This window comes from Puma concolor, chromosome B1 (assembly GCF_028749965.1).
Source record: "Puma concolor isolate L17-30 chromosome B1, mPumCon1.1.hap2, whole genome shotgun sequence".
In the NCBI taxonomy this organism is placed as follows: domain Eukaryota; kingdom Metazoa; phylum Chordata; class Mammalia; order Carnivora; family Felidae; genus Puma; species Puma concolor.
The window spans coordinates 124,827,761-124,852,788 of record NC_141670.1 but is presented as its reverse complement, the minus strand read 5'-3'; the positions used below and the strand labels follow the sequence as shown (position 1 = coordinate 124,852,788).

The following is a 25,028-nucleotide window of genomic DNA, read 5'->3' as shown; positions in this document are numbered from 1 at the left end:
AAACAGGCTCCAGGCTCTGAGCCATCAGCCCAGAGCCTGACGCGGGGCTCGAACTCACGGACCGCGAGATCGTGACCTGGCTGAAGTCGGACGCTTAAACGACTGCGCCACCCAGGCGCCCCTCTTCTCAATTCTTAATCTCTTTAAAAATAAAAAAATTAATGTTTTATTTTATTTTTGGAGAGAGAACGTGAGCAGAGGAGGGGCAGAGAAAAAGGGAGACACAGAATACCAGCTGTCAGCACAGACCCCGATGGGGGGGGGGCTCAAACCCAAGATGTGAGATCATGACCTAAGCCAAAGTCAGATGCTCAACCCATCGAGCCACCAAGGTGCCCCTAAAAATAACCATTTAAAGCAAAAATAATTTGGAACTTTCCAGAACACTCACTGAAAAGCGGAGAAGCGGCGGCTGCCCAGCTGCGCCCAGCAACACGTTCCTTCCCGCTACCCCACACCAGCCTCGGCCCCCTCACCGGATGTAGAAAAAGGTAAAAGAAACTACTTACTATGATGTTTTGGGGGTCAAACTCAATGCCACCCAGGAAGAATCAAAAAAGGCTTACAGGAAATTGGCTTTGAAGTACAACCCTGACAAGAAGCCAAATGAAAGAGAGAAGCTTAAACAGATTTCTCAAGCTTATGAAGTGCGCTCTGATGCGAAGAGAAGGGAATTATATGACAAAGGAGGAGAACAGGCAACTAAAGAAGGTGGAGCAGGTGGTGATTTTGGCTCCCCCACGGACATCTTTGATATGTTTTTTGGAGGAGGAGGAAGGATGCAGAGAGAAAGGAGAGGTAAAAATGTTGTGCATCAGCTCTCTTATGTAACCTTAGAAGATTTATATAATGGTGCAACAAGAAAACTAGCTCTGCAAAAGAATGTGATTTGCAACAAATGTGAAAGCCAAGGTGGTAAGAAAGGAGCGGTAGAATGTTGTCCCAATTGCCCGGGTACTGGAATGCAAATAAGAATTCATCAGATAGGACCTGGAATGGTTCAACAAATTCAGTCTGTGTGCATGGAGTGCCAGGGCCATGGGGAACGGATCAGTCCTAAAGACAGATGTAAAAGCTGCAATGGAAGGAAGATAGTTTGAGAAAAGAAGATTCTAGAAGTTCATATTGACAAAGGCATGAAAGATGGCCAGAAGATAACATTCCATTTTGAAGGAGACCAAGAACCTGGACTGGAACCAGGAGATATTATCATTGTTTTAGATCAGAAGGACCATGCTGTTTTTACTAGGCGAGGAGAGGATCTTTTCATGTGTATGCACATACAGCTGGTTGAAGCACTGTGCGGCTTTCAAAAGCCAATATCTACACTTGACAACAGAACCATTGTCATTACCTCTCATCCAGGTCAGATTGTCAAGCATGGAGATATCAAGTGTGTGCTGAATGAAGGCATGCCAATTTATCATAGACCATATGAAAAGGGTTGCTTAATCATCAAATTTAAGGTAAACTTTCCTGAGAATGACTTTCTCTCCCCTGATAAACTCTCTTTGATGGAAAAACTCCTACCTGAGAAGAAGGAAGTAGAAGAGACTGATGAAATGGACCAGGTAGAACTGGTGGACTTTGATCCAAACCAGGAAAGATGGTGCCATTACAATGGAGAAACATATGAGGATGATGAACATCACCCTAGGGGAGCTGTTCAGTGTCAGACCTCTTAATGGGGCCAGTGAATAACACTGCTGGCGTTTTATATGCAGTAGTGAACGAGTGAAGGACTATAATCATAGCTCACTACTTGCTATTGTTTTTGTTTTAATATTCAACTATAGTAGTGTTTTAAACGTTAAATGAAGAATAAAAAATATAAAAGCTCTGAAAAAAATTTAAAAATAAATAAATAAATAAATAAATAAATAAAGCAAAAATAATTTAAGTTACTGTGACATAGCATATATATAGAAGTAAAATATATGGCCACAATGGCACAAAAGATGAGATGGGAGAAATGGAAGCACACTGTTGTAAGATTCATATACTATATGTGAAGTGGTACATTATTATTTGAAGGTAGACTGTGATAGGTTAGAGATATATATTGAAATTTCAGAGCAACCGCCACAAAATAAAGAAGTGTAGCTAGTAGGGGCACCTGGGTGACTCAGTCAGTTAAGTATCCGACTTTGGCTTAGGTCATAATCTCAGTTTCATGGGTTCGAGCCCCGTGTCAGGCTCTGTGCTGACACCTCAATGCCTGGAGCCTGCTTTGGATTCTGTGTCTCCCTCTCTTTCTGCCCCTCCTCTGCTTGTGCTCTCTCTCTCTCTCAAAAATAAATGTTTAAAAAGAAGAAGAAGAAGTGTAGCTAGTAAAGCAATAGTGGAGATAAAAACAAAATTATTTTTAAAAAAATAAACTCATTCAACGAAGGTAGGGAAAAAAAGAAAAGAGAAACAAAGAGCAGATGAGATAAATAGAAAACAAATACCAAGAGAATAAATATAAACACAACAATGTTGACAATTAAACAGAAAAGTTCTAAACACCCCAATTTAAAAGGCAGAGATTGCCAGCTGGATAAAAAAGCAAGACCTTGGGGCGCCTGGGTGGCGCAGTCGGTTAAGCGTCCGACTTCAGCCAGGTCACGATCTTGCGGTCCGTGAGTTCGAGCCCCGCGTCAGGCTCTGGCCTGATAGCTCAGAGCCTGGAGCCTGTTTCCGATTCTGTGCCTCCCTCTCTCTCTGCCCCTCCCCCGTTCATGCTCTGTCTCTCTCTGTCCCAAAAATAAATAAATGTTGAAAAAAAAATTAAAAAAAAAAAAAGCAAGACCTAACTCCATGCTGTCTACAGAAAACCCTCATAAAACATAAAGACATAAAGAAGTCATAAAACATAAAACATAAAAACATAAAGAAGTTAAAAATAAAATGGAAAATATATACCATGCATCCATGAATCAAAGGAAGCTGGAGGGACTATATTAACATCAGACAGAGCAGATTTTAGAACAAGGAAAACTACAGAGAGACGCTGCTTTCTGACAAAGGGGTCATTTCATCAACAGGATTTAATAATCTGTAAGAAACGCAAGGAAGTGATTGCCATAAAAATCAGAATAGTGCTTACCTGTAGGGGAGAGGAAAAGAGATATAACTGAATGAGAAATTTGGCAATGTTATATCTCTTGAGTATTCACTTTTTGTGCCATACTTTTTATGCAATTTTCAGCATAAGTATTTAATCTCACAAGTTTGTTTTTTTTTTTTTTTTATTTAGCTCCATGCAAACATGAGATAATGTGAGATAGGTATGAAAACAAAAGCTAAGTTCAGACTAGTTCTGAGGCAGCTGTCCTAACACCATGGCAGAAATTCTAACTGAATCTACCTAAACAAGTGTGAAATTAATTGCAAAATATTGAAATTCATATAAAAATGGGAAAAAACACATAATAGCCCCACATATTGAAGAAAGCCAGTACTCATAAAATCTTCATGGAAGTTTTCCAAAATTAATTATATAGAATCTTTAATCAGTAGGCTAAAAGTTTGTATGAAATACTGAGCTCAAGTAAAACCACAAGAAAATTAAAATGTTTATATTAATTAGCTCCATGAAAGAAAGGACTTTCCTGTTTGATTCATAACTATATACCTAATGTTTACATATACCTAATGTTTAATGTTTACAAGACATAGGACTTTTAATGCTAAAACCAGAACATTCCCATATAAATCAGGATGGTTGGTCTCCCTATCATAGCACCCTGCATATTAATAAATAAATTTAGAATTCAATAGGTGATATTCTAAACTACACCATTACTCATTCATTGAACAGTGAACACTTTATTGTGTGCAGGGAGAGGCAGTGAGGGTACAATAACAAATAAATTAAATCCCTGGCCTCAAGAAGTAGGAAAGCCAGACAAATAAATAATTACACTACAAAGAGTGTTGCCAATAATTAAGATATAAAAATATAGGAGAAGATTCTGGGGAATTAGGGCTGATGGAGTGTGAGATAACAGGTTTGATTTGTGACATGGATATATTGGCATATGAAGTGCCAATTATGAATAATAAGTCAAACTGTCAGGTACAAAGAAGAAATTAGGAATATAGAAGAAGGAAAGATTTGAGAAGAAAGAAATAAGTTCAGTTTGGGAAATACGGAGTTTGAGGCACCAACAGCAGAATATAAATCAAACTGGCATGAAGCAATAAAAGTCAGTACATTCTGAGAAATAAGGTGGGCAGCATGTGATTAAAGGACAAATTCTATAGCCACAGCTACAGCCACAAAACCAAAAGGTCATTCTTCACACAAAAGCAGTAACTCCTGACTCGATTTCAGCTCAGGTCATAATCCCAGGGCCGTGGGATCAAGCCCAGCTTTGGGCTCCATGCTGAGCATGCAGCCTGCTTAAAATTCTGTTTCTCTCTCTCTCTCTCTCTCTCTCTCTCTCTCTCTCTCCCTCCCTCCATCCATCCCTCTATCCCTCTCTTTATGCTCTCTCTCTCTCTCTCAAATAATAAATAAATGAATAAATAAATAAGCAAGCAAGCAATAACTAGATCTTTGAAACATACTCATCTTCAGGAACATCAACATATCCAGTAAACGTATACCTATTGTTTATTTAAACTTAAATACAGATCGCATTTCCTGAGGTGGTCTCCCTAAATTCTGATTGGCTAATAACTCATTATTGGTGGCATAAGCACATAGTTATAAGTACAAAACCATAAACAGCTCATGCTTCTGTGGCAGGTAAAACTAACCACTCCTCCATCAAAGAAGAAATCTGGGAGCCAGTGTTACCCAGCTTAGATAACTGATATAGAACCAATATAGATAATTAATACACAGCTAATGTACGGTGCCCTTATTATATAAATCAGGTTCAAAAAGCAGTTAAATCCTCCTTAACACAATAATGCCAGGAGCAGTCACATTACTAAAAGAACTATGTTTTTATCATATTTTACTAGGGTGGTTGTCTCTGAGGAAAATTTGCTTTGATGAGACAAAATATGCTTCCTACTTAGAGAAACGAGAGAAAATCAGGAATAGCTCTAATCTGGAATTGGAATATCCATTATCTCTCATATTCATGAAATCAGAGCAGCTCAGTCCTATCCCTGTTAGGCTGTAAAGCCTGGGTTGAAAGAGTCTTTCTGATTCAATGGCCAAAAGCTGGGGCAATGAAGTTTGCAGATTGGGGTGAAAAGAATTTCCTGAGGAAAACGTGAAGATAATACACAAGAGCATTGACCAAGCAGGCTATGGTAAGAGGAAGGGTTAAAGAGAAGAAAGAAAGGTTAGGAATAAAGAGCATTTGCATCTTTCTTTTGAAGATCTAAGACTCTAAGATCCTCTGCTCTCCTATGATTCAAGGTAACAAGTTAAATAAAGTCCCAGCATCTAATATTCCTACATAATATTCTATAAAATCTACATGACCCTTAATTGAAATAACTGTGTATATTTCTGCATAGTCCAGTGCATTACCCCAGAGGGGTAAGGCAGAATAAACCTTGGAAAGGGATAATAGCTCCTTTTTTTTTTTACATTTATTTATTTATTTTAAAGGGGGAGGGAGTCGGAGGGGGGGGGAGAGAGGGAGAGAGAGAGAGAGAGAGAGAGAGAGAGAGAGAGAATCCCAAACAGGTTCCACACTGTCAGTGCAGAGCCCAACCCAGGGCTCAATCCCATCTGTGAGATCATCACCTGAGCCAAAATCAAGAGTCAGATGCTTAACCAACTGAGCCACCCAGATGCCCCTATAATAGCTACTTTGAAATTATCCAGTACAGAAATGATATCTGTACCTTCTACTGATTATCAGTATGTGGTCACTGAGTATTGCTAAAACAGGGCTCAATAGGATGCAGCTGCTCAGAGTTGCCAAGCATAGAATTTCTTAGTTTATTTTACAAGTCAGAAAGGCACAATTCTACAAAACAGTAAAGGAAGACCCTTGTTGCAACACCGCACTTACTGCTAAGCAGAGTTCACACAAGTCATGTAATGAGTTTTTAATTCTCCTATGTGTAGTTCATTAGACCTTTTTTCTAACTTTATTCCAAGAATTATTGTTTTTTTTTTAATTAAGCCTTTATGTGTTATGCTATTGAGCTAAAAACTGAGAGGTACCAGTAAAGATCATGGTTATTGCCCCCCAAGAAGCTCACATTTTAGTGTGGCAGCCACATAAATTAACAGATAATTAAGATACAGTATCAAAGTGCTATGAAGGAGACATTAAGGAGTCAAAGAATGACCTGAGAAATCGTAATCAGAGAACAATTTCATTTCACCTGAGTCTGAAAGAAAAAGTAGGACTCAGTCAAATGAAAAAGGAAGAAACAGCATAGTGGGCAAAGGTATCAGCAGCTGCAAAAACACGCAGGTGAGTAAGCATGAATTTATAGAAAATGCAAAGTTGGAACTGCTGATATGCATACAGGTCAAGTGTTGGGTGTGGGTGCCTGGAGAGATAATGTGGGAGGCCAGGTCAGGGATGAGACCATGAAGAATCTTATGCACTATGTTAAGTACATCAGATTTTAACCTTAGTGTTAAAAGAACTTTTTTTTTTTTTTATCAACTAACATAATTATATCTTAGAAAGATCACTTTAGCCATAAGAGAAAAGTTGGAGATTGAAATAAAGCAAAAAACAGCAATATTTTATTGGTTTAATTCAAAATAGAAATAATGAGGCCTGAACAAAGTCAAGGGTAATCAAATGAAGAAAGGAGACTAACTTGAGAGACAATAAGAAGATAGAATCAATAGACCTTAATGAGCAATGGGTATGATCAGTCAGAGAAGAAGTCTAGAATAATTTCAAAGTTTAAGGTTTATGACTGATTGACAGGTAATTTTTCAAAGACGCTAGAAACAACGGAGAAAATGATGAATATGTGGACCTTCAGATGTCACAGACCACCCAGATAAAGATGTCCAAAAAATTAATAGTAGTAAGAAGGCCCTAAGATCAGAAGAACGTTCATCTTAGAGATATAAATCACCTATATCTCGAAAGACTTTCTTCTGGAAGTCTTCAGGATCAGAATATGGACAGTTCAAGCTATGGATCTGAATGAGAAAGTATACATGAGAAAAGCAACCAGCAAAGGATGGAAAATACACTATAGAAACATTTAAAAGCATTGAGAAAAATAAAAACCTTTAAAGAGGGCAATGGAGGATTGGTTGCCGGGGGGGGGGGGGGGGGGGGGGGAATGATTCCCTGATTCAGTGTGTAACAAATGTTTATTAGGTCCTAACCATGAATCAGGCACTGTTTAAAGACAGTGTCAAAATAAGGATTGAAAAGCATCACAGGTATAAGTGTTTTGGGTGGTGGTTGGTAGCTAGTATATTGCTAGGGAGTTAATGCTTAGAACAACTCCACTGTATTAAATACAGACATAGGCTCCAAGAAGACTGATACAATATCAGATGCTGAAAATTAGTAAAATTCAAAATTAAAACAAGGACAAATGAGAAACCTGCACTCCACCCAAAGAAACCTAAATCAACCTAATATCCCAATCTGATCAGTCATATAGAGTAATGGATTCGTTTAAAAATGTATAGTTCAACAACAGAGAAAATGCAGATTAACAAGGGAAAAACTACAGCTTGAATGGTAGTAAACTCCACAAAATCATCAGATTAGAAAAAAGCAGAAAGCAAATTAGAAATATTTGTTATGGGGGTCCTGGCTGGCTCAGTTGGAAGAGCATGCAACTCTTGATCTCAGGGTCCTGAGTTCCAGCCCCACGATGAGTGTAAAGGTGACTTTAAATCATATTGCTAAATAGAAATATAAAAGTTAAATCTTACTAAATAAAGTATCTCTGGTTAATGGTAGCAAATGTGTGTCAGGCAGACAGGACTACAAGGAAAAGAAACAGTAGGCAGTAAGAAACACAGAATTTAGAGACTCACATAGTCATCAAGAGTCAGGAAATCAAAATCCCAGATCTAACGTGTACAATTTAAAGTTTGATGGAGACAACCATTGTACCATCTTATGTCCTAGCCATACGATTACTGACTTTGTGAAATAAGATAAATGATTTTACCAGTTACTGCCTATAAAATAAGGAGAGTATTTTCTCTGCCTAGTTCATGTTTTGTTATATTTATGAAGTGATACCATTATGTTTAACAGGCACACAGAAGCAGGGCAGGCCGAAAGTGAGGTGCCTGTCACAGAATGCTTGCCTTTCCCTACCTCTTACCTGTTGCCTGCCGCTTCAGGAAAGGTATCTGGTAGGACCCAGGACCCACATGCTCCTCAGTGCTGCCACCTTCAGACAATCTGAGCAAGCGGGGAGCCCGATCATACATAATTGCAGGAGGGAGGGGCGGGGCGGGAGGAACTGCCTCTGAAAAGGGATAAAAACAAGGCGACTAGAGAAGGTGTGCAGTAAAAGGTTACGACAGTCTATAGAGGGAACAGAAGAGCTTGAGTAAATGGACGAGCTACCGTGGGGAGCTATCTCCCACCTGCTCATTGGGGTCAGATTTCCCCTAGGCCAAATTGTAGCCCCGTGGAGTGCGACCAGAGATAAGCTATCCTACACAAACATCTATCAGTTCAGCAGGCGAGAGGTGAAGCGCTCCGCCAAGAAAGGAGATTAAGTACGCGCCACTCGGTGTGCTTCCGGCCTTCTCTCCGCCCCGGAAGTCTTTGGGAGAGAGAGGTTGAAGCGCTCCTCCAACTCCGCTGCCGAACTCTCCAAGCATGCGTACTGAGACGCGAGCCCCTCCTCCCACAATCCTTCACGTCGGAGCTCACCGCCTACTCAGCCGGAGGGCTGGGCGAACTTTGGATCTCCTTTTGAGGTGCCAAGTGTTTCAGGTCCTGGGCTTGTCGGGAAAACTCTGGAAAACACGTTAGACTAGGTTAGAGCTCACTTGACCATGATCCCTTTCCGCTATAAACCAGTTAGGGCGTCTGGGAAAAGACTACCAAAAACTATGAAAGAAAAAACCATTCTCTCGAAGCAGAGCCTGGGTTCTGCACGCTCAGCCCCCACTCCCATTCCAAATACATTCGCACCCGCAGAGGGAAAACACCTCTGACTTTACTACACAGATAATCCAAACAATGAAGAGATGCTCAGGAAGTGGTGGTGAAAAGAAACGGTTGGACCCCAGGGAGGAAACGAAAAGCTGAAGCAATGCAAAGTTCAGGTAACTGAAAGCTCCTTTTGTTGTCACATGCCAGGCAAGGGCAACATTGACTCCTTCCTCTTATTTGTAAAGCAAAGGCTTGAGAAAACAGTCCATCCTCTCTGAACCAATGAGTCGCTTAAGCTTAGGCAGAAAGAACCTGGCTTCTGCAGATGTCTTAAGAAATCTATGTCAGAATCCACCTTATAAGATGTCTCAGGCTGGGTTTGGGGTTTTTTGGTTTGTTTTTTGCTTTTTGTTTTTCGTTTTTCCCAGCAAGAATCCTTTCCAGATTCTAATCACCCTTAAAGGCTGAAATAAGTCCTGCTTTGACTACGCCTTGCCCCCAAATGAGACACAGAACTTTAATTTGTACCTACTACAAATTTTTACAGTATTTAGATTCTGTGGAGCGCGATCTGATGTTCAATTCAGTGGGTCATTTAGTATGACAGTTGTTCCAGAAAGATCAGAATGCTCTCCATAAAAGGATAGATGCTTCCCAAGGATGTATCTGTAATACCTCTTTTTTTTTTTTTTCCTACTCAGCTAGCTGAATAATTATTTACTTAAAAAAAAAAAACACATACTGGCATGTACTGTAGGTTCAGTACTCTGCTGGACTCTGGGGATACAAAGATGCAAGAAAGTTCAGCCTCTGGGATTCTGTATGGAATGGAGTAGGGATGTGTATTAGCCATAATATGAGGTGATGAGATGTATAAAATCAGAAAAAGAAAATATTGCAGGTCTTTGGAAACCACCTCTCTCTACTAAGAAGCTAGATACTCATCAGTGATCCTTTCTCACTTACTTCATTTTTCTCCTTGCATGCTTACAGACCCCCTCATAGTTTTTTAAAAGTTATTTAAACCTTATTTTCCCAAGGTTCCCCAGATACCCACTGAGATCTAGAATACACTTACTATTAGATTTTATGATACAGTATGAAGAAAAAAGTCACAGAGGTAAAAAGAGAAAAACCTATATGCTTTGGAGGATAATCCAGTAGTGCTTTTACATTAGCCTTCTATTGGTGGACATTCCTTAAGGACATCATTTTCCCTTGACCCAAACAAGAATATAAACCCAGAAAGCAAATTCAGTTTTAGGCCGTCTTTGCATAGACATGGTGCAGACTGGCAACCTCTTTCTGGCTGTTCATGTCTACCATCACCTAGCTTACTCTTTCCTTGGACTGATTTGGGTTTGAGATTGGGAATGGAAGTGATAAAGCAGGGTTTATCTGCTTTCTGTCTAATTTGATTTTTGGCCAGTTGAGTCTAACCTAATTTAGACAAAAGGAGTTCTTCATAGAATCTATCCTAGCTCATTCACAGATCTCTAAAGGAGAGTTTGTGACCTTAAGGCCTTTGTACCAGCTAAGAATACAGTGTTTTTCTATCTTTCCTGCCTCCTCACTATATGTTAGTTCCTCAAGGACCTCATAGAAGGATAGCTGATCAATGGCACAACTCTAATATTACTGGGTCTTGTGGCCAGATCCTATAAAATAACACACCTCTGTATCTAAATGCAGGTACAACCTCTACACTTTTTATAATTTTGTAATACTTGGAGTCTCTCAGAATCTACATTCTTAACATAGTCTTTCTTTAAAAACTTTTTAGTGTGAAAATCCTTCCTGTATTTCCTTGATCACTGTGGCTGTTCTCTCAACCTTTCCCAGCCATTATTTCCCTCTTATGGTTCAATAACAAAAATGATACACCATATTTCAGAACTGGAAGATCTTTTTAGAGCCTGGGTGGCTAAGTAGGTTAAACGTCCAACTCTTGATTTTGGCTCAGGTCAAGATCTCACAGTTTGTGAGTTCAAACACCGCATCAGACTCTGTGCTGACAGGCAGAGCCTCCTTGGGATTCTCTCCCTCTGTCTCTGCCATCCATCCCCTGCTCATGAGCGCGCGCTCTCTCTCTCTCTCTCTCTCTCTCTCTCAAGAATAAGTAAATATTTTTTTAAACTTTTAAAAAAAGGAAAATCATCTTTAATTGAGAACAGTAAATATTTTTCATTATCTCTCATTGTGGTAAATATTTCCTGAATAGTTTAGAATGAATATGCTACAGCAAAAAAGAAATATATTAACGCAGAATTATAATTGCATATAAATTCAAAATAAAGAATTTGGCTCAGCATTTCTCAATTCCTGCAAAAATACTTTTAATGCTAATTTACTACCCTATACAACTATTTCTATGGTGTTTATGAGAAATGGAACCTATATTTGAACTAAGATTTACTTGACTACAAAATCTGGATACTTTCCATTCCTCCACATTGGCTGCCACTAGAATAAACTTTAAAATGAAGCTTTATTAAATAAAGTTGATTCTTTATCAAATATCTTAACTGCAATGAAGAACTTCATAGTCACCAATTTTTCCTTATAACATTTTGAGGATTAAGTAGATAACAGGTGACATCTGGAGTATTGCATGAGGTGTGGGAATTCTGCCTTAAATAGTCTTAAATACCTTATAAATATTATCAAGCTGAGTTGAAACTGATTTCTTAAACCCATTATGACTTAGTTTCCATTGTTTTGCTTTTTGTAAAAATAAAAATCAAATGATGATAATAAATCACTTAGCGTGTATTATACAACTGAATGTATCTGTCAGTGTTATGAGAGGTCACGCTGTAAAATGATATGCGTTCAGGTTAAAATGGTAAAAATTTTTATTTATATAATAAGCTGAAGCTTACAAAGTATATTTTATGTTCAGTATTTTGTTTAATATAAATGTGTTTCTCTAAACTACAGAGTTTGGGGGGAGGCACGGGGGGAGAGAGCACAAGCAGGGGAGGGGCAGAGAAAGAGGGGGACAGAGGATCCAGAAGTGGGCTCTGCCTTGACAGGCTGACAGCAGTGAGTCCAATGTGGGGCTGAATTCATGAACATCGAGATCATGACCTGAGCCAAAGTCAGCCACTCAACCAGCTGAGCCACCCAGGTGCCCCTAAACTGCAGACTTAATATGATTCTGAAATTACAACATTCCATGAAATATGTTTTAAAAATTACAGCACGTTATCAGTGATCACCTGATTTTTTTCACTTACATTTATTGAGCACCTACTATGTGCTTGCACTGTGTGAAGAACCTTATATAAACAATCTAAATAATTTCTCATATAACTCTTGAGGTAGGTTCTATTAATATCTCTGTTAATATGGTGACAACCATTACATTTTTCACCCAGTATCACATAGTTAATGGATAACAGAGCTAGATTTAAAGCCAGTTTGACTCTAGACCTGTTTTCATAGCCATTATGAGGGAAATGTCCCCAACTGTGCTCTACTATCACACGCAATAATTTTTTTCTCAATTCTTATTTGAGATTGGCTGTATGTTTATTTATTAATCTGAAAAAGGAAAGTCCAGAGTGATATAGTGATAATATCAGGAGTGATATAGTGGCTCCTTCATGGCAGGGAACCAGGATGCTCTGTTATGCTGTTCCATATCTTGATGTATGCCTCCCAGTCTGACATGAGCTCATGGTCTAAAAATTATTTGCTGGAGTTCCAACCATTATAAGCAGCAGGAAGAAAAAATAAAAAGTGTACATCCCTCCCTGTCAAGGAGGCCTCCTAGAAGAAACGCAGAAAATATGTGCTTACATTTCACTGGCCCAAACTATGTCAACAGGCACATGTAGATATAAAAGAGGGAAATGTAGCCTATTTCTGGGTACCAGGTTGTATTTCTCAGGAGAAAGGAGTCAACGTAAAAAGAAACGCCTCAGTTTTTTCCACAATCACCCTCTTGGGGAACTTTCCCCTCCTTTGATGTCCATGGTACCCTACCTTCCAGGTTCTCATTATACTTTATTGTAAGAGCACCTACTGTCTCCTCTGATTTTTGTTTTTCTCTCATCTTTCTTTCTCTCCCATCCTTTTCTTTTTCCCTTGGTAATGATCCATTCTCAAACCATGTATCTTCTTTGAGATTCATGTGTTTCAGGTGTCTGCTTAACATTTAAATATAAGTGATCCACCGTCACTTCAAATATTCTCAAATCTTAACTCATTTTTTTCTCTGGAATGCCAGATCATCCTCCTAATCTCTTTTCTGTTCAGAAGAGCAGTATCTTCCCATATATAAGCCTTAAACTACTTCTTAGACTACTTCTCTTTGTGCTCCCACATCCAAACAAGTGCCAGTTGTATTGTTTTCATCTCTGTGATCTTTCTGAAATCCACCCCTCACTGAATTCTCACTGTCATTTTGTTGATAGGCTCTCTTACTTATTTGTTGTATTCTAACATTTCAACTGGAATCCTTTTCTAATTTCTCTGTTGCAGTTGATCCCACACATATAGTTAGATTAATCTTCCTAAGTACAATTTTGAGAATGTCACTCTCATGCTCAAAACTCTCCTATTGCTATGACGTAAGCTTGGCATTGGGTGTTTCAGACAAGCCAGTCTACTTTCAATTTCTCTATCTTCCAATATCCCCCATTCATACAAGTTACATATTCAACAAACCTTGCCCTTTTCATCTCTGTGCTTCCATTCAGGACTTTATCCCTGCCTGGAAATGCCCTTCCTTCATTTCTTACTATGAATGGTAAACTCTAGAGAACATCACTTTTTAATTACAACATTTAGATAGCACATTTTTTCTTTTTTTTTTTTAATTTATACCCAAGTTAGTTAACATATACTATAATAATAATTTCAGGAATAGAATTTAGTGATTCATCACTTACATATAACACCCAGTGCTCATCCCAACTTCTGTCCTCCTTAATGCCCCTCACCCTTTAGCCCTTCCACTTACCCAGCAACCCTCAGTTTGTTCTCTGTATTTAAGGGTCTCTTATGGTTTGTCTCCCTCTCTGTTTTTATATGATTTTTCCCTTGCCTTATGTTCATCTGTTTTGTATTTTAAATTCCACATATGAGTGAAATAATATGATTTGTCTTTCTCTGACTTACTTTGTTTAGCATAATACATTGTAGTTCCATCCACATTGTTGCAAATGGCAATATTTTATTCTTTTTGATTGCCGAGTAATATTTCATTGTATGTGTGTATACATATACATATACATATACATATACATATACATATACATATACGTATACATATGTATATATATACCACGTCTTCTTTATCCATTCATCAGTTGATGGACATTTGGGCTCTTTCCGTACTTTGGCTTTTGTCAATAGTGCTGCTATAAACATTGGGGTGCATGTGCTCCTTCGAATCAGCGCTCCTGTATCCTTTAGATAAATACCTAGTAGTGTAATTGCTGGTTCATAGGGTAATTCTATTTTAATTTTTTTTTTTAATTTATATCCAAATTAGCATATAGTACAACAGTGATTTCAGGAGCAGATTCCTTAGTGCCCCTTACCCATTTAGCCCACCCCCTTCCCACAACCCCTCCAGTAACCCTCAGTTTGTTCTCCATATTTATGAGTCTCTTATGTTTTTGTCCTCTCCCTGTTTTTATATTATTTTTGCTTCCTTTCGCTTATGTTCATCTGTTCTGTGTCTTAAAGTCCTCATATGAGTGAAGTCATATGATATTTGTCTTTCTCTGACTAAGTTCACTTAGCATAATACCCTCCAGTTCCATCCACGTAGTTGCAAATGGCAAGATTTCATTCTTTTTGATTGCTGAGTAATACTCCATTGTCTGTATATACCACATCTTCTTTATCCATTAATCCATCGATGGAAATTTGGGCTCTTTCCATACTTTGGCTATTGTCTATAGCACCGCTATAAACATTGTGGTGCATGTGTCCCTTCGAAACAGCACACCTGTATCCCTTGGATAAATACCTAGTAATGCAATTGCTGGGTTGTAGGGTAGTTCTATTTTTAGTTTTTTGAGGAACCTCCACACTGTTTTCCAGAGTGGCTGCACCAGCTTGCATTCCCATATTTTTAATTTTTTGAAGACCCTCCATACTGTTTTCTAGAGTGGCTGCACCAGTTTGCATTCCCACAAGCAGTGCAAAAGAGATCCTCTTTCTCCTCATCCTCGCCAACATCTGTTGTTGCCTGAGTTGTTAATGTTAACCATTCTGACAGGTGTGAGGTGGTATCTCATTGTGGGTTTGATTTGTGTTTCCCTGATGATGAGTGATGTTGAGCAGTTTTTCATGTGTCTGTTAGCCATCTGGATGTCTTCTTTGGAAAAGTGTCTATTCATGTCTTTTGCCCATTTCTTCACTGGATTATTTGCTTTTTGGGTGTTGAGTTTGATAAGTTCTTTATAGATTCTAGATACTAACCCTTTATCAGATATGTCATTTGCAAATATCTTCTCCCATTCCATCAGTTGTCTTTTAGTTTTGCTGATAGTTTCCTTCACTGTGCAGAAGCTTTTTATCTTAATGAGGTACCAATAGTTCATTTTTGCTTTTGTTTCCCTTCCCTCTGGAGACATGTCAAGTAAGAAGTTGCTGTGGCCCAGGTCAAAGAGGTCGTTACCTGTTTTCTCCTCTAGGATTTTGACGGCTTCCTGTCTTACATTTAGGCCTTTCATCCATTTTGAGTTTATTTTTGTATATGGTATAAGAAAGTGGTCCAGGTTCATTCTTCTGCATGTTGCTGTTCAGTTTTCCCAACACCATTTGCTGAAGAGACTGTCTTTATTCCATTGGATATTCTTTCCTGCTTTGTCAAAGATTAGTTGGCCATATGTTTGTAGGTCCATTTCTGGGTTCTCTGTTCTGTTCCACTGATCTATGTGTCTCTTTTGTGCCAGTACCTTAATGTCTTGATGATTACAGCTTTGTAATACACCTTGAAGTACGGAATTGTGACGCTTCCAGCTTTGGTTTTCTTTCTCAAGATTGCTTTGGCTGTTCGGGGTCATTTCTGGTTCCATACAAATTTTAGGATTGTTTGTTCTAGCTCTGTGAAGAATGCTTGTGTTATTTTGATAGGGATTGCAGTGAATATGTAGATTGCTTTGGGTAGTATTGACATTTTAACAATATTTGTTCTTCCAATCAATGAGCATGGAATGTTTTTCCGTTTCTTTGTGGCTTCTTCAATTTCTTTCACAAGCTTTCTATAGTTTTCAGTATATAGATATTTCACCTCTTTGTTTAGTTTTATTCCTAGTTATTCTGTGGTTTTTGGTGCAATTGTAAATGGAATTGAAATCTGAATTTTTTTCTCATGCTTCATTATTGGTATATAGAAATGCAACCACTTTCTGTACATTGATTTTATATCCTGCGACTTTGCTGAATTCATGTCTCAGTTCTAAAAGTTTTTTGGTGGAGTCTTTTGGGTTTTCTATATGGAATATCATGTCGTCTGCGAAGAGTGAAAGTTTGACTTCCTCCTTGCTGATTTGGATGCCTTTTATTTCTCTGTGTTGTCTGAATGCTGGGGCTAGGACTTCCAACACTATGTTGAATAGCAATGGTGAAAATGGACATTCCTATTGTGTTCCTGACCTTAGGGGGAAAGCTCTCAGGTTTTCCCCATTGAGGATGATATTAGCAGTTGGTCTTTCATATATGATCTTTATGATCTTGAGGTATGATCCTTCTATCCCTACTTTCTTGAGGGTTTTTATCCAGAAAGGATGTTGTATTTTGTCAAATACTTATTGTGATGTATCCCATTGATTGATATGCAGATATTGGACCAGCCCTGCATCCCAGGAATAAATCCCACTTGATCATGGTGAATAATTCTTTTAATGTATTGTTAGATCCAGTTTGCTAGTATCTTGTCGAGAATTTGCATCCATCTCTATCAGGGAAATTGGTCTATTGTTCTCTTAATTTTTATTGGGGTCTTTGTCTGGTTTTGTAATTAAGGTAAATGCTGGCCTCATAGAATGGGTTTGGAAGTTTTACTTCCATTTCTATCTTTTGGAACAGCTTCCAAAAAATAGGTCTCAACTCTTCTTTAAATATTTGGTAGAATTCTCCCTGGAAAGCCATTGGCCCTGGACTCTTGTTTGTCAAGATTTTTGATTACTAATTCTGTTTCTGTACTGGTTATGGGTGTGTTCAAATTTTCTACTTCTTCCTGTTTCAGTTTTGGTAGTCTATATATTTCTAGGAATTTGTCCATTTCTTCCAGATTGCCCAATTTGTTGGCATATAATTGCTCATAACATTCTCTTATTATTGTTTGTTTTTCTGCAGTGTTGGTTGTGATATCTCCTCTTTCATTAGTGATTTTATTTATTTGGGTCCTTTCCTTTTTCTATTTGATCATACTGGCTGGGTAGATCAAATTTTGTTAATTCTTTCAAAGGGCCAGCTCTTGGTTTCATTGATCTGTTCAACTGTTTGTTTTTTTTTGGGGGGGGGGGTTGTTTTTTGTTTTTTGTTTTTTTAATTTCAATAGCATTGATTTCTGCTGGTTTGGGATTTTATTTGCTGTTCTTTTTCCACCTTTTTAAGGTGTAAGGTTAAGTTGTGTATCTGAGACCTTTCCTCCTTCTTTAGGAAGGCCTGGATTGCTACATACTTCCCTCTTATGACCACATTTGCTGCATCCCAGAGGTTTGGGGCTGTGGTATTATCATTTTCATTGGCTGCCATGTACTTTTTAATTTCCCCTTTAACATTTTGGCTAACTCATTCATTCTTTAATAGGATGTTCTTTAGTCTCCAAGTATTCATGGTTTCTCTAAATGTTTTCTTGTGCTTATTTTGAGTTTCACAGCATTGTTGTCCGAAAATATGCACAGTATGATCTGGATCTTTTTGTACCTATTGAGGGCTGGTTTTCTTGTGATTAATTGACTTATATATTTGGGCGTTTCCACGTTGGGGGCATAAATATTTACAATTATTATATCCTTGTTGATTTTCTGCTTAGATGATCTGTACCCTTCTTCAACATCCTTTCCCTTTCTCTGTCCTCTTTCCACAAAAACAACTCCCTACCCTCCATGGCTACATAACACATTTTAAAGAGTACATTTTTAATATTTGTTGAACTTTTTAAAAAGGATAGTAAAATATAAAATGAAACACCAGCAAAGAAATATTGCTTTGATACTAGCTTAGTATTTTAAATTTAATGAGAATCAAAATTTTTAAATGTTATGAAACAACAAAGGATTAATGGCTACTCCTTGAGAAAAAGAATGGACCATGTTTATCATAAGTATTCATCTCCTAAAAGTTTTCACAGACAGCCACATTTGCTGATAGTTTCTGTTGCTTTTTAAAAAGTATTATTTGGGAGACCTGAGTGGCTCAGTAGGTTAAGCATCAGACTCTTGATTTCAGCCAGGTCACGATCATGGTTCATGAGATCAAGTCCCACGTCAGACTCTGCAGACAGTGCAGAGTTTGCTTGGGATTATTTCTCTCCCTCTCTCTCTGCTCTTCCCTGTTCTCTCTCTCTCTCTCTCTCTCTCTCTCTCTCAAAAATAAATAAATAAGCAAATAAATAAACAAACAAATATTTTTTTTTTAATTTTTTTTTTCAACGTTTATTTATTTTTGGGATAGAGAGAGACAGAGCATGAACGGGGGAGGGGCAGAGAGAGAGGGAGACACAGAATCGGAAACAGGCTCCAGGCTCTGAGCCATCAGCCCAGAGCCTGACGCGGGGCTCGAACTCACGGAGCGCGAGATCGTGACCTGCCTGAAGTCGGACGCTTAACCGACTGCGCCACCCAGGCGCCCCAATATATTTTTTTTAAAGCAGGCATAAATACCAGATGAAAATGATAGCTAAGGGGCGCCTGGGTGGCGCAGTCGGTTAAGCGTCCGACTTCAGGCAGGTCACGATCTCGCGCTCCGTGAGTTCGAGCCCCGCGTCAGGCTCTGGGCTGATGGCTCAGAGCCTGGAGCCTGTTTCCGATTCTGTGTCTCCCTCTCTCTCTGCCCCTCCCCCGTTCATGCTCTGTCTCTCTCTATCCCAAAAATAAATAAACGTTGAAAAAAAAAAATTTAAATTGGAAAATATATTTTTGCCCTTGTTGTGATCAGATAACAAAATGACACAGGAAAGTGTATTAAAATTACCCTAGAATTAATAAGAGAAATAAGTAAAGTGACCGGGTTCAAGTTAAATATATAAAAACCAGTAATTTTTTAATCTATACTAATAAGTAACTAAAAAGGAAATTGTAAAAAAAATCATTTGCAATAATGAAAAAATTATATACATAGAATTATGTAATGGGAAACTCATAGAACCTAAATACAGAAGATGTAAACAATGGAAAGATACCAAAGTTAAGTGGGAAGACAATATCATAAAAATATCAATTAGGCTATTGGCCTAAAAATAGACAAATAGATCAAAAGAACTAAAGAAAAATTCCAGAAATGTTTTCCAATATATGTAGCCATTTAATATAAGACAAATGTATTTTAAGTGAGAAACAAATGAACTCCTTAATAAATTCTGCTGACACAAATGACTACCCAATTTAAACGACAGTAGAATTTACCCCTATATTTCACATTTAAAAAATAGTTTCCAGTTGGAACAATATGGAGAAGATTTGAATGGCCCCTGTGCTAGGATGGCATAAAAATCCATGAAGCATTCCATATTTGGGGCCATTAAGGAAGGCACTAATTGTGATGAGCACTGGGTGTTATAGGTAAGTGACGAATCACTAAATACTACTGCTGAAACCAATACTACACTACACGCTATATGTTAACTAACTTGAATTTAAATACAATCTTAGAAGAAAAAAAATAAAAATAATTTCCAGATTTTTTAAGATGTAAATGTAAAACATGGAACATTAAAATTCATGTGTAAAAATCTAGAAAATTATATGTATGGGCAAGGGAGAGCTTAACCCCTAGAGACAAAAACTTAGAGAAAAGATAGTCCTTATATGACAATATCAAAATTTAAAAGGAAATGCCTATCAGAATGAAGTGAAATACTACTTTTTTAGTCATCATAATGACAAAGATTTAAAAGACCAATGAAAAACATTTTCTGGGAAGATGCAAGAAAATATAATTTCATAATGGATAAATGTGAACTATTGCTTTTTTGTAAAGCTATCTGTGAATATGCCATAGATATCCCATAAAACTTAAATACTATATCATAAAATGATATACATACATACTTTTATCCATATATTTAAACAAACTTTGTACTGTGTAAAAAGTAAACAACAGTAAAAAATGAAATACCTATTAATGAAGGGAATGACTGAATCATGTCACCATAAAATACTATGCAGACATTTTAAACATTGAATTAAAGTCATTGCAGTTAGTTGGCATGATTTCCATCAGGTATTGTTAAGAAGAACAAGATTCAGACAAATGTGAGACATCATTTTTCTAAAACCAAGAATTAACCCGCCCCCCAAAACCACTGTACATGTTAAACGTATATGTGCTTGTATATTTATGTATATGATTAAGCATGGAGTAAATATGAAAGGATGCATATTTGGACATTAATAGATTACCTAAGTTGGGGAGAAAATGTGGGCCAAGGAGGGGAAGAATAAGGAAGGAATAAATAATTATCACATTTATTCATTGTTTATAAAATAAGAGAAATGCTTCAGGATTATTTAATAAAATTTAATATGTGAAACTTTGGTTGAAAGAGACAAAACAGGGGGTGGGGGGAACAGGCAGAATTGTGAAATGTTTATATTGTTTTAATGCCATGAATGAGGTAAAGCAAGAACATGGTGAAAGGTAAATCAGGTCATATTTCCAGTAAAGGTTGCAACACACATGCATATACCATTTGGGCTCATTTGGGAAATATGTATCTTCCCACTTGATTCAAATGATACCTTGATGAGAAAAATCCAATGCCAAATGAGGTAAACAGTAATTGGAGGCAGAGCCATATGTGGTCTTATGAGGTCCATCATGGGGAAGGATGTGGAGAGGCAGTTGGAGAGGTTTTACCAGAAAAATGTTGGGTCATGAAGGAAATTAAGTTATGTAAAACTGGGTTAAGTGAAGTTTGCATACTGAGGAGTTTCTCAGGAAGGGACAGATAACATGTTTCTATTACTAACTTTGTCCAAAATCAGTCTGCATAATAAATCACCTGCCTGAAAAGCAGTGGCAACTGCTTGCTCATTCTTCTGTTGTTACTCTGGAAATTGGGTTTGAGATCCAGACAGATGCTGCAACCTGATCCTTAGATTGCTTTCCCTGTCCTTATCATGGGTTACTCTGGGTTGGGTCCTCCTATAATGGATAGTTCCAGTTAACAATTTACTGATCATATGCTTTTAATGGTGAGAAAATAAGGCACACAAATAACAAATTCAATACTTTTGTTTAAAAAAGTGTGAGTAACATGGTAAGGTATTTAACTTTTTCTTCAAGAAAGTAAAATGAAGACAAAATGAAAAGTCTTTTAAACTGTGATGTGTGCTTTTAAAAGATTAGAAATCAGTAAATTTGACACTTCTCATTTAAATTCAGTACATTAAAAATGGAAACTACATGGTAGTGAGGTACAAATCTCATCTGGCTCAACTTATAAATTGTTGATAAAAAATTTAAGAATATATTTACGTGGAATTTTAAAAAGCCTGCTGTCTTGCATAATAGTCCCAAAGGAGCTTATTATAGTTTTAGAAGATTCTCCATTATTAGAATTCTGTTTCAGCATTGTACAGTGTTTTACTAAATATATGTATCTATATTCTTCTGTTATGTAGACCATATTAAATTGATTTGCAGTTCTCATTCATTAAGTCTTCTGACTAAAATCTCATACTCTAAAAATAATTACCTTGAATATTATCATCCTTAAAAAGGAAGGAAACCCTGTCACATGCTTATGACATTGATGAAACTTGAGGACATTATGCTAAGTGAAATAAGACAGTCACAAAAAGACAAATACTATATGATACCACTTATATGAGGTATCTGAAATAGTCAAATTCATAGAAACAGAAAGAAGAATGGTGGCTGCCAGGAGCTGGTAAAGGAGGAAATGGGGAGTTGTTTAATGGATACAGAGATCCATTTGGAAAGATGAAAAAGCTCTGGAGATACCTTGCACAACAACATGAATACACTTAATACTGAACAATAGTTCATTACTTAAACTACTTAACACTAAAAAATAGTTAAGATTGTAACTTTTATGTGTTTTTTTACCATGATTAAAAATAAAAACTAAGGTTATGATCTTAAAATACACAAGTGTTTATGAAATTTCAAATGTGTTTGATGAAATATACTTTCTTCTCATGGTTGTAATATAAAGGATTTGTTGGTAACATGTCTTTACCTGGGTGAAGGAAAATTCTACTAAAGCCCAGTAAATAAGGTAACAAGTATTTATTAATTCCTTGTTATAAACAAGATATTGAGAGGTATACAACACATTTTTGTAGATACATAGATAGATGATATAGATATAAGTACGGTAGTTGGTGCAAATCCTAAAAACGTTAATAAGTGGCAATTCAAGATACAAAAATGTCAAGAAAATAATAGAAGTCACAAGATGGTGCATTATCAGTAGTTAAGGGAAGGTTACTAGATAAAAGAAAGTTTTAGCCTAATTGAACTGGCTGAATAACTAACACAAGTGATATGCATATGTCCCACATATACAGTAGAGAGTTGAAGACATTTTTCCTAACATATTTGTGGTTAAAAGGAACTGATATTCATTATGTCACATTTTATACAACTATTTGATAAGGTATCTGAATTTATCTTTCTTTGCTTCCTCCTCTACTTTTTTTTTTTAGCATATGAAAATTAAGTCTCCAAAAGTAATCCAGTAATTCCAAACTCACACAAACCCAAACCTGGATAAATGTGACTCCAAAACTTTCTGTCAAATTAATTTCAGCTACTAGGACATTAAAATATAATCTTTCATTTTTCTGCCTTCTCTCTCACATTTCCCCCTGTTCATTCTAATATACCTCGGACACCTCTTTTCCCCTCTTATCAAAACACAAGCACACAAACCCACACACAACTCTGCTTACCCCAGTTCTTGGGATAGAGCCTGAGGTGGCAACATAATCAGATAGGAAAAGTAAAGGAGAGAAGAATCTTCAGGCCCCATTCTTGAAGGTCATCCCATTCGCCACCAACTACCAAGAATCTCATTATCTAGTGGTCTTTTAGTCATTCTTCTTATTCCTACTCTCCACTAATACACACACTTCACAGAGAATGTTATAATAGGTGTGGTAAACATATCTTAGGAAATCCTTGGAATGACCACACCAATTCCTATGTATTTGCTAGAATTCTTTCCTGTGCCTGGAGTACACTCTTCCAGTAACATGTGTCCTAACTTTATTTTCATTTTTGCACTCATTTTTATCTGTAATATGTAGGGGTTGGAAAATGATTTCTAGACTCATTTTTTAATCTGTAATATTTAAGATTCTGGAAACTGAAAATTTTTTTAAAAACAAGTTTTTTCAAAAAGGGCACTAGATGGCACAATTTTACCAATTTATGCTAATAAAGTCATTCATCCTCGTATTAATTCACAAATAAAATAATTTCATTTTATAAATAGTTACATGTAAATAATTTAATAGGAAACCTGTATAACAATAAAGAGAAAAGTTCTTGACAATATAGTATTTCCAATATACCATGTTTTATGGCCTTATTTATGAACATAGCAAGCAGAATTCTAGCATTGGATGAATAATTTAAGTAACCGAGAGAGAACAGCCATCTCTATAGTGAAATACACCAAAAACCTATGGATGTTTAACATTCATGTCTATCAAATGTACATTTTTATAGTATTACTAATGTATAATAAAACACTATAATATAGTAAAGTGGACTGATGATTCCACTGACTTTGAATGCTTAAAATCAGATGCTAGTGAATGTTTCTTACTTCACTGCTTGCCTTAAGCTCATTATATCCAGTTAGGAACCTTATCTCCTCATGGTTAAAAATGAATAAATTCATCCAGTAACAATAGAAAATGACTAAGGTCTATTCAATTTAGTAGCCAGTTGACCTTTTATTTGCTAAAAGTACCATATTTAGAACAAAAGTCCCAGATCTATCTAATGTTTTCACTATCACTTCATTTTCTGGAATTATTTATATTTCACAAAGTTTATCAGTTCTTGAACTGTATCTTGACATACAGGACAGCACATCAGCCAAATAAACAGAATGTACACCTCACCTGGACAATCTCCCAACCCTGGCTCAGGTTCTTGGAGAAGTTTTGCCTAATTACCTACTGTATACTTCTACCAGATGGTACAATCAACTGTGGTAAATCCTTATTTAAGAGACTAATAGGGAAATGTCTCTACTTTTGCCTAATGAAAAAGTTCTCCTGTTTAGAGGAAAGTCATCATCATGGACAAAAGAAACAGCTTCTAGAGGATCACATATGAAAAGAGGAGTAGGGAAAATGACATCTACATTGTTAGCTACACTGGGCTACTCTAAATATTAACAGAGTAAATATAGCCAAATTGCCCTTACATTTCAACAAACCAGGCAAAGCAGTGTGGTGAATGGCCTGAGGGAGTAAGAGAACAAGAAGTTGGATAATTACTAGAGAGGGCCTCTTGAAGCAATACTGGAGATCCTTGAAAGTTAATGATTCCATGAATAGCTCATCAATGGTAATGCTAAGTGGACAATGATTTCTTATAGAAAGTTGTTCCCAGACATCAAAGATGACTTACCCTATAACCGCTGAACAAATATCAGCAGTATCTGCCAAATTCTACTACATGTTTTACATAAAGACATGAAAGAAATTCCAAATTCGAAACCATAACACTGTTGCCAACCATCAGCCCAACAAGTTAATCAGCTGTCTTTTTTTAAGATCGGTTACCATGATAGGATAGGAAAGATAGATTCTGTTCTTTTTGTTCTTAAAGGCTAGGCTTCAC

The 25,028-nt window shown here is 37.0% G+C and overlaps 1 protein-coding gene, 1 long non-coding RNA gene, 1 other non-coding gene and 1 pseudogene across 4 annotated transcripts in view; 3 read left to right on the top strand and 1 right to left on the bottom strand.

Moving 5' to 3' along the window:
- The window catches only part of STPG2 (sperm tail PG-rich repeat containing 2), a 569,016-nt gene extending 560,298 nt beyond the window's left edge, over positions 1-8,718 (bottom strand). Inside the window, exons 1-2 of the mRNA XM_086702910.1 lie at positions 8,492-8,718; positions 8,224-8,370 (exon numbers count right to left, since the gene is read on the bottom strand). Of these exons, the coding sequence (XP_086559036.1) occupies positions 8,224-8,332 (109 nt within the window). The 5' untranslated portion in view covers positions 8,333-8,370; positions 8,492-8,718. The remainder of the gene's footprint in view (positions 1-8,223; positions 8,371-8,491) is intronic.
- Positions 456-1,685, top strand: LOC112858189 (dnaJ homolog subfamily A member 1 pseudogene; annotated as a pseudogene).
- A 60-nt stretch (positions 8,719-8,778) lies between the features above and the next one.
- LOC147581868 (uncharacterized) overlaps positions 8,779-25,028 on the top strand; it is a 29,854-nt gene continuing 13,604 nt past the window's right edge. Inside the window, exons 1-2 of one of the 2 annotated variants that reach the window (XR_015249776.1) lie at positions 8,779-8,890; positions 9,084-9,181. This is a non-coding gene — a long non-coding RNA (uncharacterized LOC147581868). Of the gene's footprint in view, positions 9,182-25,028 lie in introns of both variants that reach the window. The other variant, XR_015249775.1, reaches the window with a different exon arrangement.
- On the top strand, positions 19,609-19,713 carry LOC112859153 (U6 spliceosomal RNA). Its single transcript, XR_003223469.1, has one exon. It is a non-coding gene; the product is annotated as a U6 spliceosomal RNA (small nuclear RNA).